The following is a 19,158-nucleotide window of genomic DNA, read 5'->3' as shown; positions in this document are numbered from 1 at the left end:
CAAGTCCTTTATGGAGCCCCTACTAAACTCTGTTACCCCTTCTGAAAGGCCTGTACAGTTACAACAACCTGCTTTCTGGCATAAGAGACCTCTCCTCAGAACCCATAAGTGTTGCACTTTATGCTGAGAAAGCGAGTTGCTGAAGAGTGTTATAAACTAGTTTAGAAATGTCAGTGGCCATAATTCTCTGCTCCAAGCCATTTTTGTGTGTGCCACGGCTGTGGGGTGAAGGCACTAGAAAGCACTGAATCGTCTTCCACCATTAGGATGTCCACAGTGGTGAAGCCACTTTCTGTGCCATCCTCACAGTAGCCTCCACCAAAGCGGAAATGGGATGGTTATTGGGTTGGAAGGGGAAATGGGGCATTACTAGAATACAGCTTTTTTCCATCAACGTGGATGGCTTTTTGAAGCCACTGCATGGTTAGTCTAGAGCAGGGGTCTCCAAACTACGGCCCGCGGGCCGGATGCGGCCCGCGAGGCCCTCTCATCCGGCCCGTGGAGACCTTTTTGTCTGGCCCCGCCTTCTTCCGCATGCCGGTGTGACGAGGCGACCCCCGCCCGTCCCTGGGGCGCCGCCGAACGGGCCCTTCTTGCCGCGGGGGGGGGGCCCTGTCAGGGGTGTGCGGCGTGTACTCACGCCGCGCCGGGGCAGGAGAAGCGGGCCGCTCCGCTGACAAGCGGCCGCGCGGCGGCAAACGGCGCAGGGGGCGGGGGTTAGCACGGGCGGCGTTCCCCCGCCCAGACTGACAGGGCAGCCGGCCAATCAGGGGGCAGGATGGGCGGTGGTGGTAACGCCCGCCCGGCGACGTGCGGGGGAACGTGAACCCCGGCGGGAACTTTAAAAAGGTGACCCCTTCCGCCCAGGGGGGGGAAGGAGTGAGCGGTGGCAAGCAGGAGGGGAGGACAGCGTGCAGAGGAAGGGGAGAGCAGGGGGAAAAGCCCCCCCCCCCCCTTCCGGGAGAAACGGATTCGCAGGCGAATATTCTGAAGAGGAAACATTAAAAGCAACAATCTCTCTACCATAAGTGGATATATTTGCACACTATATTCAGGTAAGTTTAACTTAAGAAATCATAAGAATTTTTAAAAATTGTTTCGGGTCATTTGCAGCTATTATTGCGACAAAATTAGTTCGCATAATCAGGTTTTTTGAGCGATATTGTGTGCAAGATACTTTCAGTTTCATTATTTATTCAATGTGTATCAATGTGTATCAATGTGTTATTAAATAATAACTGAATAAAATAATATTAAATAAATAATTAAAAACAACATCCATGTTTTGATTGTTTTTTATTTGGACCTCAAGTGTGTAGTTGGCCCCCGAACTGCTGTTTGATAGTTAATGCGGCCCTCAGGCTGAAAAGTTTGGAGACCCCTGGTCTAGAGCAAGTGGGGGCTTTCCTGATCTATGCCAAGGAGCATAGTGCCCCCAAGTGGCAAGAGAAGTAAGGGAACCCACAACTGCCCTGCCCAAAGTTGCATCCAGTAACTATCACACACAGTGAAGGATGGAGGCCTCCGACTTTGTAAGGCAGCCTAAAAATGAAAAACTTTAAATGACTGACATCTATTTCAGTAAACAACAATTTCCTACAACACAAAAGGGGGCTATATGGCAATGAATCCATGAGGCTGGCTCTGTCATTCTAGAAAGTTATTTATCTTTTGTTCTTTCTATACCCATTGCTATCATGTAATTCAGTGGCATAAAACATATACAAGTCAAGCTTTTATAAAAGAGGGCTACACAAAATATTAATATGGCATAAATGGCAAGAATAAAGTCAGTTGTATATATGAGGCGTCAGAGAGAAAAAGAAGAAAAAAAACCTTTCAGTATTTCAGTTTTTATAGCAGATGGTAGAAAGTACTTAGACATGATGACTCTTCCTAGATGTGCCAGCATATGCCTCAGAATTGCCTGTACAGTAAAGCCCTGCTCATTGCAAATCTCCCAGGAACTATCACAATCAAAGCACATCAATTAACATTTGCTTATTATGCTAGTGTGTGTATATGGCAATTTTGTATTTTCCTCTCATACATTAGGTTCACATTTTAGTCAGGATTACTGATTTGCCAGGTGAAGGTCTCAGCACTTAGACTTCTGTTTCTGCTTCTCTGTAAATATCTGCATTTATTTCTGGACTGTGAGTTCCAATGCACATATTTAAGTCTTGTTAGCAAATGCACACCCGTAGCATGATGCCGATTTCACTGGAACAAATCTGGAAGTTTGAGAAGCATTGCTAAGGTTGGACACATCTGGTGTGCTCAGATCTGTAATCTCACGTGCACCCTACGGGAAGGTGAATTTTTCAAAAGGGGTGCTCTGCTAAATCAGCCACTTCGACTCATAATAACAAGTACCTGAGACACAAGTGGGTTGCACTTGCCACATGGGGATAATAGAAGCATGGCTTTGCAAATTATCCAGCAGATAATTTTAAAAGGACATCACTGCGTCCCAAAGGGCTAGTGTAGCCCCAGAAGTGTGCAACAGAAACTGCACTTCTAAGCTCCGGTCTACATTAGGAGTTTATTTCTAAATAACCCTCCTCCTCCAAGGTCGATTTTATAAGCAGAAAGCCCACACTACCAAGCGCATTATTTTGAAATAATGGGCCATGGAATTCGAAATCTGTACTCCTGCTTTTCTTCAGGAGTAACACTAATTCTGACATAGTTATTTCAAAATAGCGGTAGTATGGAAGCTCTGGTACCACTATTTTGGAATAATTACTCCCTAGAGTAATTCAAACTTATTACTCCCCAGTGCTTCCTGGGGCTCCAAGTCCGAGGCAGCACATTCACATTAACGGAACCTGCCTCAGACTAGTTTCAAGGCTGTGGACATTCTAGTTCTAATTTGTTAAATTGGGAGTTATTAAATCAAATTTAATAATTTTGAAATACTTTCTTAGTGTAAACATGGCCTGAGTGACTACAGCAGGTGACAGCTTCACGTCAACTGCCTTACTGTGATCAACTATGCTAGTCTCAGTACATGTGTGCACCCACTCCAAGCCAGTAGGCAGCCATTTGTTTGTTTGGCATTAGTATTAACAAGGCTACATGCTGGGGGGGGGGGGTACAGGAGCTGCTCATTGAACTAGTTAAGCTTTTTTACTGGCTGCAGCCTGGTGTTACACCTCCTAATGAGAGTCAGTGCCCTCACTGTTGGAGGGGCACCGCTGGGGTCAATTAGGGTACAGTCACAGGGACAGTTAAATGGTAACAAATCATCTCTGCAAGAAATAAGGTTGACTACACAAATCCCTTTCACATTCCTCCACATCTGCATAACCTGGCATACACTGCCTGCTGAGAGCAAAAAGGATTACTTCTGCATTGCTGTCCCCTGGACTGTCCTGCCTGGAATTGTTGGTAGGGGAAAAAAAGGCACAAAAGGATCACATCACCTCTGGACCTGCTGGAGTACTGCCCAAAAACTACACCACCTCTGGACCTGCTGGAGTACTGCCATCCAGCATTGTTGGATACTACAGCAGGAAAAGTAAAATCTAAAGCTGGAGTATGAACCATGGCATTGGTCAGATTGAGGACACAGTCCACGTGTGTGTCAGATACAACCAGCCAGGCTGCACTTTGAGAAGTGAGATGCTTGAGGGAGTGGATTTGCCTCACTGCAACGGACAGAATGATTCTCTAGATTGGGGTGAGGAACCTAAGGCCCCGACCCAAAAAAGATTCCTCATCCCAGTGCTAGATGCCATGGAGGTCCTAGTACAATCCCTCTGAGACACTTGCTGTTGCCTTTGTATTCCTCCTTCATCCTTACCCCTCTGGATATGCTTATCACACCCAGACTCCCAAATGGAGTGAGGACTGCTGCCCAGGATCCGTAGTTACACTGCTGTCATGCAAGCTCCCCCTAGGCATTGCTGCCTTTTGCATCCACAGGACTATTCCACAGTCCTCGCACTAAATAATGCAAATGAGCTCTGCCGGCCCTAACTACAGGAAAGTGCAGCCTGCATCTAATTGTTCTGAGATAGCATCTCTGGATAGCATCTCTGGGTGATTGCCCCTTATACCACTATTTTAAGAGGCTACTCATGTGACTAAGTACTGACCACCGAATAAGGGTTGCACAATCCTAATCCCAAGAAAGGAAGGGTAGATGACAGCCCTTAAAAAGAGCACCATTTTTGTTCTCTTAAGAACTGATAGGAATAAACCATCAGCAAGAGGGTTATTTGCTCCCACAGTTTTCTAGCATTATGTGGGACTATAGTACTACTCAGTATGTTCTTTAGGCTGCTGTTTCTGGTAGAAAGAAATCAGAAGCATCAGCTATAAAAGAGAAAGGGAGGAAAATGGTATAAAATAGAACACCAGAGTAATCTGGGGGAAAAATCTTCTGCCACATTAATCAAAGTAACTCTGAAATGTTATTAGCATAGCTTAATATCTGCAAAATCTAATTACTTGAGGTAACAATTTCAGGACCTGTCTCTCCTTGCTCTTGAAATTAAAGCAGTTTTCAGCCTTTTGAACATGGTTGCGGTGGAGAGACCGCTGAAAAATTATTTCATGCTGAAATGTCTGGTAAAGATGTATACTTCAGCATGCTGAGGGGCAAGGATCCATTAAGCCATTGAACTCAGCCCTGCTGAGTGGAAGTTCAGGAGCACTCGAGAAGTGCATTCAGTGCACTAAGTTAAGCAGTTGTGTGTCCAGCTCTTTCACCTTCCATGAACTTGTGAAATTGCTTTTGCCTCTGCAACCAACTTCATTACCTTGCCAGCTTGAACAGAGTATTCTCTCAAGCAAAGAAAACACACTCACCATTGCTATGCGGTATGTAGGCATTTTGGCCCAGATCACCTCTCCAGAAGTCTATGAGCATTTTCCTCCTGCAATAAAATATATCTCATGGTTGTGTGAGGAGGAGGAGGAGGAGCATTTGCTTCTTCATGGGAAAAGCTGTGGATTCCCACACCTGGATACATTCAGGTGATCAGGGCCATCCACACTATGACCAAGTGACTCTGCATCATCTCTGAACCAGTATCCCTTTTGGTTTCTTGGCATGATTGCTCCCTTTGAATCACAATGCCAGGGAGCCGGGCTGTATTTGTGTGGCATATGGAGGATAGTTATCAATGGTTTACAATCAAGCTGGAAGGGCATCCCAAGTGGGATCCCTCAGGGTTCTGACATGGGTCCATTTCTATTCAATATCTTCATAACTGAAGTGGATAATAGTAGAGAAAACAAATTTATAAAGTATGCAGATGATACTGAGATGATACTGAAGTAAGAGGGGTTGCAAGCACTTTTGAGGACAGCATCAAAATTCAAAATGATCTTGACAAACCAGAGAAATTATCTGAATTAAACCGGGTGAAATTCCAAATCCGGAATATGACACTTAGGAAGGAGTAATCAATTGCACGAACACAACATGGGAAATGACTGCCTGGGAAGGAGTACTGCAGCAAAGAATGTGGGGTTTACAATGGATCACAAACTACAAGTCAAGAGCAGAATGCTGTTGTGCAAAGAGAAAAGATAATTCTGGGATGCATTAGCAGGAGGATTGTAAGCAAGACATGGTAAATAATTCTTCCAGCCTTCTCAAGACTGGTGAGGCCATAACTGGAGTAGTGTCCCCCATTCTGGGCATCACACTCTGGGAAAGATTTGAACAAATTAGAGAAAGTACAGAGGAGAGCAACAAAAATTAAAAATCTGGAAACATGACTTCTGAGACTATGTCTATACTACATAGTTTTTGCGGAAAAACGGCTGGTTTTTTGGAAAAACTCGCGGCGCATCCACACCTCAAGTGCATTTTTTGTGCAAGTAAATCGAATGATCAGAGGGGGTTTTGTGCAATTGGTAATCCTGTATGAGGAAGAATGCCTTTTTGCGCAAGAGCTCTTGTGCAAAAAGGCGTATGTGGACAGAGAAGAGGGGGGTTTTGCGCAAGAAGAGGGAAGAGGAAAAAGCACTGGTGCCCTGGTGGCCATTCTGTCCATAGCAATCACTGCTTACTTGCGAGAAAGCATCCAGGCAGTCTGGACGCTCTCTTTCACAAAAGTGCATCGCTTTTTTGATGCTCTTTTTCAATGTGAACACTCTCTTCCGACAAAAGCTTCTTGCACAAAAAGCCTGCAGTCTAGACGTAGCCTGAGGGAAGATTGAAAAAACTGAGTTTGTTTATTTTGGAGAGACTAGAGGTGGGGGAAAACTGATGAAAGTCTTCAATTATGTGAAAGATTGTTATAAAGAGAAAGATGATAAACATGGGTCAGCAACATGTCCATACATGCACACGTGTCCATGGTAACATTTGAAATCTGTGGAGGCAGCTCCACACTTTGCCTCTGTCCTCCCCTCCCCTGTCCTTCTTGCCCCAAGAACTGACTCCATGGTTCCCAGCCAGCTCAGTGGCCAGGACAAGGAACTGTGGCCAATGGAACCCGCTGGCAGTGGCCCCTACAGACTGAGTCAATGTGCCTGATGCAGAGCCACGGTTGCATCTTTCCACCAGTGACAGGCCATTAGAGGTGAGCACTCCCCTCCCCCCAAGAACATGTTGCACCCCAGCTCCTGCTTGTAACAGTTGAAGCCACCCATAGTTGGAACCTGTCTGGAGAGGGGTACCTGGTCACAGTGAGAGGAAGGGAAATCTGCTCTACTTGGAGATCCCCCTCCTCCACTTCTTACGTATATTATTCAAAATAAGGAAATGCATTAGAATTTTTTTTTCCAGTTTTAAAAGTAGAACTTGGCTGCTACAGTTTTCTTTTTCCCCACATATTAACCCTTAACTCGTCTGAATGTAAATGAAATGAATCATTATTGTGGGAAATTTTGTTACAGAAATTTAAAATTTTCTGTACCCAAGTCTACATTTTCTTAAATCAAAACCCTATTTCACTTAAGGCTACAATTAAACAGAGGAAATCAAAGCCTATGTTCCAAGCAAGTCCTGCTATTAATCATTTGGAAGAACTAATAGTCCAAGTACTTTTATTGCAGTTTCTTTCCACCTGAAAACTACATTTAATCTAAAACTTCAACTCTGTAATACAGACTGAATTGCAGATGAGTCAAATTAAATGCTATACTATACAGTATAGTATGGCGTACAACTTAATGTAACACAATAGCATTGTGCTAAAATAGTCCATACATGACTCCAACAATAAAATTCTGACTAATTATGTAATCAAAGTTATTTATGGATTTATTTACCCCTCTAAACTCAACAGCTGCTTGTTGAAAAATACAGATGTGACAATATTTGCGCTAACACGCTACCACTGGACAATTATTTAAGGCTTGATCTTACTCATAGACTTAGACTTTAAGGTCAGAAGGGACCGTTATGATCATCTAGTCTGACCCCCTGCACAGTGCAGGCCACAAAATCTCACCCACCCCTCCTAGAATAATCCTCTCACCTATATGTCAGATATTGAAGCCTTCAAATACTTTGAAGACCCCAAGATGCAGAGAATCCTCCAGCTGTGATCTGTACCCCATGCTACAGAGGAAGGCGAAAAACCTCCAGGGCCTCTGCCAATCTACCCTGGAGGAAAATTCCTTCCCGACCCCAAATTTGGTGATCAGCTAAACCCTGAGCATGTGGGCAAGACTCATCAGCCAGACACCCAGAAAGTTCTCTATAGTAACTCCTATCATCCCTCCATTGACCTATTTCCTACTGATAATGAATGGTCAATTAGTTACCAAGATCATGTTATCTCATCAAACCATCCTCTTCATAAACCCATCTAGTTTAATCTTGAAACCAGATAGATCTTTTGTCCCCACTACTTCCCTTGGAAGGCTGTTACAGAACCTCACTCCTCTAATGGTTAGAAACCTTCGTCTAATCTCAAGTCTAAACTTCCTACTAGCCAGCTTATATCCATTTGTTCTTGTGTCCACATTGGTATTAAACTTAAATAATTCCTCACCGTCCCTGGTATTTATCCCTCTAATATATTTAAAAAGAGCAATCATGTCCCCCCTCAGCCTTTTGGTTAAGGTAAACAAACCAAGCTTCTTGAGTCTCCTTTCATAAGACAGGTTTTCCATTCCTCGGATCATCCTAGTGGCCCTTCTTTGTACCTGTTTCAGTTTGAATTCATCTTGCAGCCATTGAATAAAGTGAGTTTTGTCCTTACTAGCAATGGATGTAGGATCAGGTCTTTCACTAAATTATCTGAACTGAGTTTCTGTGTGGTTTTTTAAAAATATAACTTTAAAAAATGTATCTATTAAATATAACTTGAATAATATTTGATGTAAACATGAACATTCATGTCCAATGTGTTTCTTATTTAAAGAAAATCACAATAAAACATATTATACATGTGAAACAAATTTTTAGGGAGAAACAGGATTGTCTTGCTGTTCTTTTTCCTAGTGTATCTGTTCTCTTAAAACAATAATCTGGTTTATGTCCCTTCTACAGCGCAGTGTCTGCTTCTGAGTATTACCCATAGCCTGCTACTTTTCAACTGTACAGCAGAAGCCTATAGCTTCTCAGCAGCATTCTACTAGATTGCCTCTTTTAAATAATAGTAGTGCCTACCTCCTATAATGGACTTCTCATCAGTAGATTGCAAAGTGTTTTACAACAGAGATCAGTAGAACTGTCGTTGTTTTATAGATGGGGAAACTGAAGCAAGAGAAGTGAATTAACATCACCCTAGTGGAAAGCTGGGAAGGGAACCTGGTTCTCTGGCTCAATTATACATGAAATTCATAGTACATGACCTCTCTTTTACTTTACTTTCCTAAGAGACCCTGTTAGCTCAAGGAACTTTGCAATGCCATGGTGCATTTGGAGGCATTAACTCTACCGTTCTGTTTAAAATATAAGAAACTATCAGTACAACCATTTTATGCCATTGCCCAGCAGAGGTGAGAGGTCAGTTGGCCAACCTCACTCCCAGCAGAAGTCCCCTGAGTGGATCTGGAGAGCAGCCTAAACAGATCCAAGACTCTGACATTGTCTGTGTATGTATCTGGGAAAGAGGGCAGGCTCCTGAGAGAACATGTAAGAAATGGGAAAGCCCTGCGGTAGGGTGGAGGGCAGGTGTCAGGGTGAGGAGTCTTTATCAAATGGTTTGGAAATCAAAGACTGGTTTGGGGATTGAAGGAAAGTTCCAGAAGTTCTTATTTTACATTCAGAGATATGCCCTTTGGTAATAGGAAGTTATGAGCTGTTTGGTTCTCCTTTCTCCTCTTGATGATCCTCTGGTTTTAATGCCCACAGCCTTTGTAGAGGAGCCTATGGCTGCCTTCCTATTAGCACTGGTGGTGGTAGAGAATTTTGTAGATTTCATGATGTGAGTTTGTATGGCAAATGCGCATCTACCACATTCTAAAAAGCAATTCCACTGTACCCTGGAAGCAATGCAAGTATTTTAAAAGCTGATACCGCAATCTGCTTAAGGATGTGAAGACCATAAGTCTTAGGAAAATATACTCTTAAAGGGTTACAAACAGTTACTTTGTTTTAGCAAGTTAAAATTTTCATTATTTCACAATAACCTTAAAATACACATGTAAATCCATTTCAGTGCAGCGGTACCATTAGTATCTATTTATATCTGGGGTGAGGGGAATTGTTTCAATTTTCAAAGTTTCTAACTGAAATCCTATTGTGATTCCTGGCAAGGCTTGAAAATATTCCTAGAAAAACTATTTTCTTCTTATAAGGACAAAAATTAATGTAAGCACAAAGATTGCCCATTGATTTCAATAGAAGTCGCACCTGCTCACAACCTAGCTGAATTTAATTCATAAAGTTTGTATTATTCATCTTTAGGCACAGATGTCATATGCTGTCATGGTCCACAGGAGATCTTCTGAACACATACTGGTAAGCCATTCAAGCTAAATAGATTACCATTTATCTTGTAATCTGGTGCACTGAAACTGAAGTAGAAGAAGAGACCAAATTTACCTTTTTGATCTCTATTAGTTAGCTTCAGGCACATTCTATATCCTGATCACAGGGAGAGTGCTGTGTGTAGGTGAACCTGTAGCAGCTGAATGGAAGTGCTTTGTAGTTTTTGCTGAAAGGATCTCTTGGAACGCTGGGGGAAGTATGCTGGATAATGTTCCATATTCCGCATGGTGAAAGGTATAGTATATACTCCCTCCCCACACCATTATCTCCTCCCTGCACCTGCTGCCAAATGCTAATGTGGAGGGACCTTGGGCATGCCTCAAGTCCAGTTTGTCATGCTCCTTATCATTGGGGATTGCTGCAGTGTGTGATACTACCTACCACCAGTTGTGCTTCTCTGAGAATTCTTTCCCTCTTCCACATGCACTTGTACAGGCGAAGGTAAACTCCATGCCTTAATTCTATTGAGCAAAGGCAAATGCAGACAAATCCCCTTGTGTTCTCTAGGCTATTGAAGATTTAAATTCTTAATCTCCTAGGCCTATTTTCATCCCAGTTAAATAAATCAGACATTCTTATCTAATTTCCTAAGATAATAGGATGGGGCTGAGAATTTAATACATAATTTAACTTTTCTGCGGGCACCATTTTCAGCAAATTTATCTTCCTTACCTGTCTTAACTGTAACTTGTCCCACTTCTGTAATTCTGTGTCTATTTTATGAAAAATGGAAACTGAATTCAAAGAACTCATCTTCTCTAAAACACACTTGAAAAAATAATTGCCAAATTCTTAAGTCCCAGCGATGTTATCTTTTTATCCACTTCTATTGTGGAGCAAATGTGGCATGATAGACCTCTAAATATTGACAGACACTGCTTTCAGTTGAATTTTCTGCTGTGAGATACAGCCAAATATAGCTGACAGTTTAAGAAGTTACAAAATGAAAGCATCTGTTTTCATTAAGTTAAATAAAATATCAGCATTGGCATTTAAAAGAGTTTTTAGCTCCTTGTGCACCCTGTCAAATTCCCTGATTTCCCTCCTCCATTAACTCTGTAGAGTGACTTTCAAAAGCTCAGTGGATGGAGTTAACAATGATGTCTATCAGAGGTAACCCTGCCTGGTACCCCTTTTAAATATTACACAACTCAGAGATACTGTCTAATGAGCACCGATGTCTGGGATTGTTTTTAAAGTAGTTTTGTGAAAAAAGCATTTGAATGGGATTCAGAGTCCTCGGGTCAATTCTTGACCCTTCCACAGACCCTTCTGTGTGACGTTGGGCAAGTTGTTCCCTCTCTTGGTATCACTGTTCCACATCTGTAAAATGGGGATAATACTCCCTTTCTTCCATCCTTTGTTTCTCTTGTCTACTTGAAGTGTAAGCTCTTATTATGTTTTTGTACTGTACATAGTACAATGGGGACCTGATCTCAGCTGGGGACTCAATTCACATAATAAACAATCCTGTTCTGTTGCGGTCAAAGGTAGTTTTAATACTGTCAGGGAAGATGGACTGGACCTTAGAAAACACAATGATTCTTTAGTCTTTTGTTTCCATCTGAGCAAAAATCAGCATAGCAGTCTCCTATTCCTGCCTAGGCATCAGTAACATTGTCAGAATTGTAAAGATCACTAATAATAACTAATTGCTGACCAGTAAACCAGAAAGAGAAAGTCATTCATTATTTTTAGTGTTCGAATAACATGGAAGCTATATAAAAATTAAATTGAAATATTAAGGGATTTAGAAGCCAAAACATATTCTTTGCTGTATTGTAACTTAAAATGTCAATTGTTACTTAAACAGTAACCCTTTCAACCCTTTTCTAAATTAAAGTATCTCCACATTTTTACAATTATCAAAGTAGGCTCCAGAGACCAGTGCAATTGCCACTAGTTATGGGTCAGAAGTTGGTCTTTTAATTAAATCACCCTCACTTTGTCACTCTAAAAATAAATGTTTAGCTTATGTTACACTAGTGATCTGGCTGGAGTGATGGTCTATTCCAGTTATTGGATTTTATACATACCTCTGCTACTCTAACAGCTTCCAGGACTCGACCATCTCTTTCGTTGTTCTTTTGTTTCTGTAAAGCATTCCACATGGCATTCCTTAAGCCTTCTCGACTCACATCCCCACAGAGTTCATTGCACATCACAACCAGATTGTAAACAACACCATAGCGAATAACCCAGAATAGTTCTTCACCTGCAAATAATTATATTTTAGTGTGCAGTACAATCCTTTATTAAATGTCGAACTAATATAATGCAGCAAAGTATGCTTTAGGCTTTTGCTTACAAGTGTTGAAGAGAGCTTGGCTTAGTGAATTCAGCCATCCTATGGGGGATATTTAATTTTGGAACAGAATAATCAAATCTCTTAAGTCATAGATTTTGTTGGCGTATGAGAGTCGCACCAAGAAAGTGAGTGTGTGGGGGGTAGGGGGGGCGAATGCAATGTGAGCGATTAAGCATCAAGTTAAAACGCCTAGGCTTGTTAATGGAAATAACTCTCCATTACAGTATTCCAGACATGTGAAATGATTTGATCTCATTAAACTATTGTTCAGCCCTCATGAAAAGAACGCTTTCTTTCTTTTCCTTTTCTGTTTGGAACAGAAGGCGGAAGACTTCACATAAGCATAAGACCATTTAAAGTTTCAAAAGAACCAAATACGTTAAATTACAGTGGTTGCACTGAAAATCTTCCCTATATTATCTTAAATAACCTTACCACGGTATTTGTAATGTCCCCTAGACTCCCTTACTCATTTTTAGGGGACAGCTCTGTTGCCCACTTTGTTACCATTGTAAAGATCTGCAGCTTGAAGGCTAGCCTGGAAGAATTTAAAACTAGCACAAATGGTATAAACCCAATTTAAAAGATTCTAGATAATGGCTTAGTCAGCATGGAACAAAATGCACAAAACAGGGAGTCAATGTAACTAAGAGCAGAATGTGGCCCAGCAACTTTAAGCACGAAATGTAAAGGGCTGAAGTACAACTAATGCACTTTGAAAAGAGGAAACACACAAATCTGTATTATCTGAATTCCCCAGTACAATAAGACCTTATATAGTTGTACTGAAGACTGTCAAAAGTGGATCTGAAACCAAAGCTATTTAGGATATGTCTACACATCAAAGTTATTTTGGGATACCAGAAAATGCCCCGCATCTTCAGAAGGCTCCCACTATTTTGAAATATTTTTTTGAAATAACAGGCATAATATTTCAGCATCCCGGTAATCCTCATTCCATGAGAGTTAAGGGATGTCTCGAAATGGCTCTTTATTTTGAAATAAACTCGAAATAAGTACGCAATGTGCATAGCGCAAATTGCATATCTTATTTCGAATTTAGAGTGCAGTTGTGGACATAGCCTTAGTAGCCAGGTCTTTGTAAAGAAATTATTCACTGAATCTGTTCTTTCAACTATGAATAATAAAGTGAGGGTGTAAATAATATTACAGTAAAGCAAATACAAGATTATAGAGAACTAACTATCATGGTGTGACTGATAATTATAGGGAGAGAACACAAGCACTGAAAAATTAATTAGACAAGAAAAGATATCATGAAAAACCTTAAGAATAAATACATGACATCATGCAGGACTTGTATACAATCCAATTTAGCTCTATAGAGGCTCTTTTATACAAACTAACCCAAAATGCTTTTCATGTTGTTCCGTGTTAAGATTAATAAATGAACACAGGGACATGAGAGAATTAAGAAATTTAGTCAAAGGAAGAGGCAGTATCTGTGTTTACATAAGATTTTCAGACAGAATACTAATGAGCAGAGAGTTGCAGGAAGGTTGTGCCAGATGGCAGGAATTGCAGTGAAGGTTCCATTGCATGGTGGGCAGATTGCATGAAGGTCCTGTACAAGAGTTAAACAGGGTGTGGAGCTGGGAATTGAGAAAGGACCATGAAGAGGTTGGATCAATTCCACTGGAGGTTTAAAGCTAAGGAGGTAAATTTTGAAATGGAATCCTGAAATGAATGGGAGACAGTGGACTACTTGGCAGTTCTCCGCAAATTGGTGGAGGGTACTTCATGAGAATGTAAGATGTATCTTTTGGATGTGATCTAACATCCCATCTTACAAAGCAGCTATATATATAAAAAAAAGAAGGGTGGAAGAGAGGTCAGGACTGCCAAAGGGACAAAGGTCATACTTTGGATACATGTGCTCTGGATTTATATATGTTATGGTAAGTTTAACCTTACCACTGAGTGTCTAAGCATTTAAATTATTAATTTGCTAACTATATCTGAGTTTTCTCTGGGATTCCACATTGCACATATATACTGCACCCACACAAATGGTATGCAAACACACAATTACAGCAGTTGCACTTATGTTTCTTCCATTTAGAAAGATTCTGCTTCTTTCAGAGACATTCTAGTTCTTAGCTGGGAAATCAACTGAAGGCAGAAATATCCTTGAGACTGGAAGAAAGTTTTTCAGTATGACAGCTGTCTAAATAAATAGATTTGGCTACAGGCATCAGAGTAGGGAAATCACAGAAAAAAATATTTGTAAATTTATTTGTCTAATTTCACCAATATCTGTTGAATAATACATTAGTAAGTGGTATTCAACCAGAAATAGAGTTTTGACCAACTAATGATGGATAGTTTGGGACTCTTGAGTATAGCTAATGTGTCTTTAGCCATTTTTTGTCAAAAATCAATGGGGATATTACAGAAGTCATCTGCCCCCACCCTCCATCAGATCAGTTTGCCAGACAGGAGGTTTAAATTATATGCACTCTGAGGCTGGGTCTTCCTGGGTACATCTACTTTGTGTGGCTATTTTGGGATACCAGAGGTATCCTGAAATAGCTACCCCGCATCTTAACAAGCTGCCTGTTATTTAGAAATATTTTTTGAAATAATGAGCACACTATTTCAGCAACCCTGAAGCCCTTGTTCTACAACGGTTAAGGGATGTCTTGAAATAGTGCGTTATTTTGAAATTTGGTGCTGTGTAGACATGCCAAATTTCAAAATAAGCTGTTTTGAAATACAATAAAAAAAGATATGCAATTTGTGTAGTGCAAATTGCGCATCTTATTTTGAGTTTAGGATGCTGTGTAGATGCTCCCTTCTGAGTGTGTGCAGACTGGAGGTGCAACCATAGAGATAATAATAGCAAAACACCAGGGTGAATATACGGCCATTGCACAGCATTCACAGTCAATATCTCATACTTCCATAACAGATACGTGTTTTGCACAAGCCATCTCTCTTTACATGCTCTAAATTTTTGTTCAGTGAGGAAGAATATATTACCAGCACAACCATCACTCTGAATATGGTTTGCTCTAAAATCCATAAGATAAATTACAAATAATAAAAGCATCCAGCCAACTTTACCCCAGCAAGTCAAAAATTCTTTTTAAAAGCCATTGGTGATTTAACAAGTGAGCCATATGGCTCCTCTCTTGTTGATTTAAACTCTGCTACAGTCTTCTCAAAGAAGGATATTTGTGAGAACCCCTATTGCACCCAAATGGCACAAAGTTAATGCAAAATATATATATATAAAATTCTGCTTATAAAGACAGATGGCAATATGTTAGAACTGTCATAAAAAGTGGACTGCAATTTAATAATCATGTCTAGACATTTGCTGAGAAACCTGACTGTTATAAAACCACTCATCCAAGTCCCCTGCAGCATCACAAGGCACTCTTCTGTTCTGCTTTGGATGACCTAGTGGCAGCTATCAAAAATGTTGCTTTAAATATATTGAAAGGAAATCTGCTTTTGACAGCCAACCAAGAGAATATTCTGGCAAAAAAAATTTATAAACTGCCAGCAACAGAAATCCTAACAAGAAAGGAAGAAAGAAAGGATGGAAGGAAGAAAGAATCATTACCCATTCAAGGGACCTGAAAAGAACCATTCTGAGTTTTCTGATTATTCCATTTTCTAGTCTTTAGCTTATTGTTAATTTAGCATGCAATGAAAACAAAAATGTCAGTGGCAATTCAGCAGCAGCTGTATCACCCCAATGCAATTCTAATGCAAGAGTCAAGACAATTACTATATGAAGTACATTTTAAATGAGGCACATTCTTCCACACACTGACCTCTTTGAAAATGAAAGAAGCTGAAGTCTTAACCAGTGTTTGTAAATTCTGCTGCTTTGATATAGCATGGAACACAGGCAAAATGGCAATTGATTTTTCTCTTTGCCTTCCTGAAAGGCAGCTGTGCTAGTTTCAGCGGGTATTAACTTTGTCACAAATAACTTTCTTGAGATATTCTTAGATAAATATTATAGAAAAAATCCTGATATGCAATTAGGGGGGGAAAAAGGAATGGTTCAAGTGATAAGGCTATAGGGAATGAAGCAGGAGCTGTGATTTTTATCCCTGCTCAAGAGCTAACTGTGTGTGTGAAACACAGGCAAATTATTGACATGAAATGCATTCCGGTATAGAAGGACAGCACCTCAAAATAGCACTTCTAAAAATCAGGCCACTTATTTATACACTTAAATATGAATTTAGAAGCCAAACTTGAAACATCCAATTTTTAAGAACTTAGCAACAATTTATATTATCGAAAGGCCTGTAATCCCCAATCCACCCTGCAAATAAATAAATATATAATAACCTGAAGTGTTCTGTGCTTGACTAGTTTAAATACAGGTTTGAGTTAAATTCCATCCTAAACCCTGGCAATTATAAATGGCCTATTCAGAATGTAAATGCTTGGGGCAGGGAGTATGTCTTCACACATTTCCGTAAAGCACCTCGCAGAGTACTGACACTACTTAATTATATACAACAATGATGAATAGTTTTAGCAAATGTTTGACTGTACAGGAAAGACAGCAAAGTGGTATGGTACAGGCAGTTGCAACACTGAGATCAATATTTTCCTAGATATTTGTTATTTAATTCTGACACTATTTCTGAAAGAAAAATTCAGCCATAGGAATTTTAAGGGCAGCTGCATCTCATAGAAGACTACATACTTTTTAAGTCTAAAAAATTATCCTGAAATTGCCACTTTCCCAATGAAATATTTTACCAACTGACTCCTCCTGACAAATTTTTGTTGTGTTGGTGTGAGCATGCCAGGCACTGAAGAGCAGACAAGTGATTGGGTCGGGGCACTTCCCGTTTTTTTCTGTACATTTTGATTTGATTGGTCTCTGTTTCTTCATTTGTGGACTCCTGTGATTTGCCATAAAGATAAGTTGGCTCTGAGGAATATGTATAACTGGGCAGTTGAGCTCACATCCAGGGCTTGTGGCTGTATTCTTATACCTGTCTTCACACAATCAGCAGTTATGAATATTTATAAAACATGCATATGCTGACTGAAACAAATGACATAAAGCTGTAGCTGGAATAGATAAGATTGAACGATACCCATATGAAAGTCAGCACTTGGTCTGAGAACAACAGACTAGGAAAATATTTCCTCCAGTCACCTACATTACAAGCTATTCCAATGAAATCGTCAAGAGGGCTGCCACAAGCGAAGCCAAGGAACATCTGTGAATGTGGGAAAAAGATATACTCAGCAGAAGCAGAGCCTACCTGGCTCCATTTGTGTTGAACATCTTGGCAGTCCTATCACCTGAGGTTGTTGGCAGGTTCCTGGAAGGTATAGATGGCCATACCAATTTGGAAAATTTTGACTAGGGGTAGGTCAAATGGGTCAATAGAAGGGCCATCAATTAATTGCAGTTAACTCACATGATTAACTCATAAAATTCATTATGATTAATCACAGTTTTTAATCACACATAACGATATACTATCAATTGAAATGTTTTAAATATTTTGGACCAAATATTTTCAATTACAACACAGAATATAAAGGGCGAAATGCTCACTTTATATTATTTTCATTACAAATATTTGAACTGTAAAAATGATAAACCAAAGAGAGAGTATTTTTCAATTCATCTTAAACTACTGAAGTGCAATCTCTTTATCATGAAAGTGCAACTTACAAATGTGGATTGTTACTTAACTGTTCTCAAAAACAAAACAATATAAATCATTAGTGCTTACAAGTCTACTCAGTCCTACATTTTGCTCAGCCACTCACTGAGGAACAAGAGAAACAAGTTTGTTCACATTTGCAGGAAATAATGCTATCTGCTTCTAATTTACAATGTCACCTGAAAGTGAGAACAGTCATTCCCATGGCACTTTTATAGCAGACATTGCCAGGTATTTACCTGCCCATTATGCTAAACCTTGGTATGCCCTTTCTGCTTCAGTCATCATCCCAGAGGACATGCTTCTATGCTGATGAAGCTTGTTAAAAAAATAATACATTAATTAAATTTATGACTTAACTCCCTGGGGGAGAATTGTGTATCTGCTGTTCTGTGTTTTACCCACATTCTGCCATATATTTCATGTCATAGCAAATTCAGATGATGCCTCAGGACATGTTGTTCATTTTAAGAACACTTTCACTGGAGAGCTGACACAACACAAAGATGGTACCAATGTCAGATTTCTAAATATAGCTACAGCACTTGATGCAAGGTTTAAGAATAAAAAATGCCATAAAAAATCTGAGGGACAAGTTGTGGAACAGGTTGTCAGAAGTCTTAAAAGAGTAACATTCTGATGCAGAAACTACAGAACCTGAATCACCTAAAAACAAAATCAACCTCCTACTTGTGGCATTGGACTCAGATGATGAAAATGAGCATTAATTGGTCTGTACTGCTTTGAATCATTATTTAGCAGAACCCACTAGCAGCATGAATGCATATCCTCTGGTATGGTGGTTAACGTGTTAAGGGAATTTTTAGCACATCTGGCATGTACAGGGGTTAAAGTAGATGCTGGAACTTACTAGTGGGCCCTGCACTGGGTCCAGCATTCTTAGCAAGAGGAGGGGTATCTCTGGACTCCCAAAGGGCAGGGCTCGGGTACAAGGTGCCTAACTAGAGCAGAATACCCGCCACCTCCCAGCCAGTCCTTCACTGCAAGCAGCTGGGGGCTTCGGGGCAGCTGCCCCTTTTGCTCCTTCCTGTCAGTGGCCCTGCTGGTAGTCTCCAGTAATGCTGCCATGGCTGTACTCTAACATCACTGCTGCAGCTGGGCTACAGACATGGGAAGAGCAAAAAGCTGGCCATGCAAGGGCCAGTACTGGTATCCAGTTCTTACCAGAGCACTGCTCTGGCCCACTTTCACCACTGGGCACATAAATATTTTGCGATGCTGGCTATAATACCATGCAA

At 40.5% G+C, this 19,158-nt stretch overlaps 1 protein-coding gene across 5 annotated transcripts in view; it reads right to left on the bottom strand.

The window, feature by feature from the left end:
- The window catches only part of TMEM232 (transmembrane protein 232), a 155,385-nt gene that overhangs the window by 47,860 nt on the left and 88,367 nt on the right, over positions 1–19,158 (bottom strand). For all 5 annotated transcript variants that reach the window (XM_025190394.3, XM_075932031.2, XM_025190393.3 and 2 more), the window contains one exon: positions 11,947–12,125. In XM_025190394.3, the coding sequence (XP_025046179.2) occupies positions 11,947–12,125 (179 nt within the window). The remainder of the gene's footprint in view (positions 1–11,946; positions 12,126–19,158) is intronic.

The sequence above is a fragment of the Pelodiscus sinensis genome, chromosome 6 (assembly GCF_052426305.1).
Source record: "Pelodiscus sinensis isolate ZL-2025 chromosome 6, ASM5242630v1, whole genome shotgun sequence".
In the NCBI taxonomy this organism is placed as follows: Eukaryota; Metazoa; Chordata; order Testudines; family Trionychidae; genus Pelodiscus; species Pelodiscus sinensis.
Note: the sequence above shows the minus strand (reverse complement) of the source record. Positions and strands in the feature narration are given on the sequence as shown.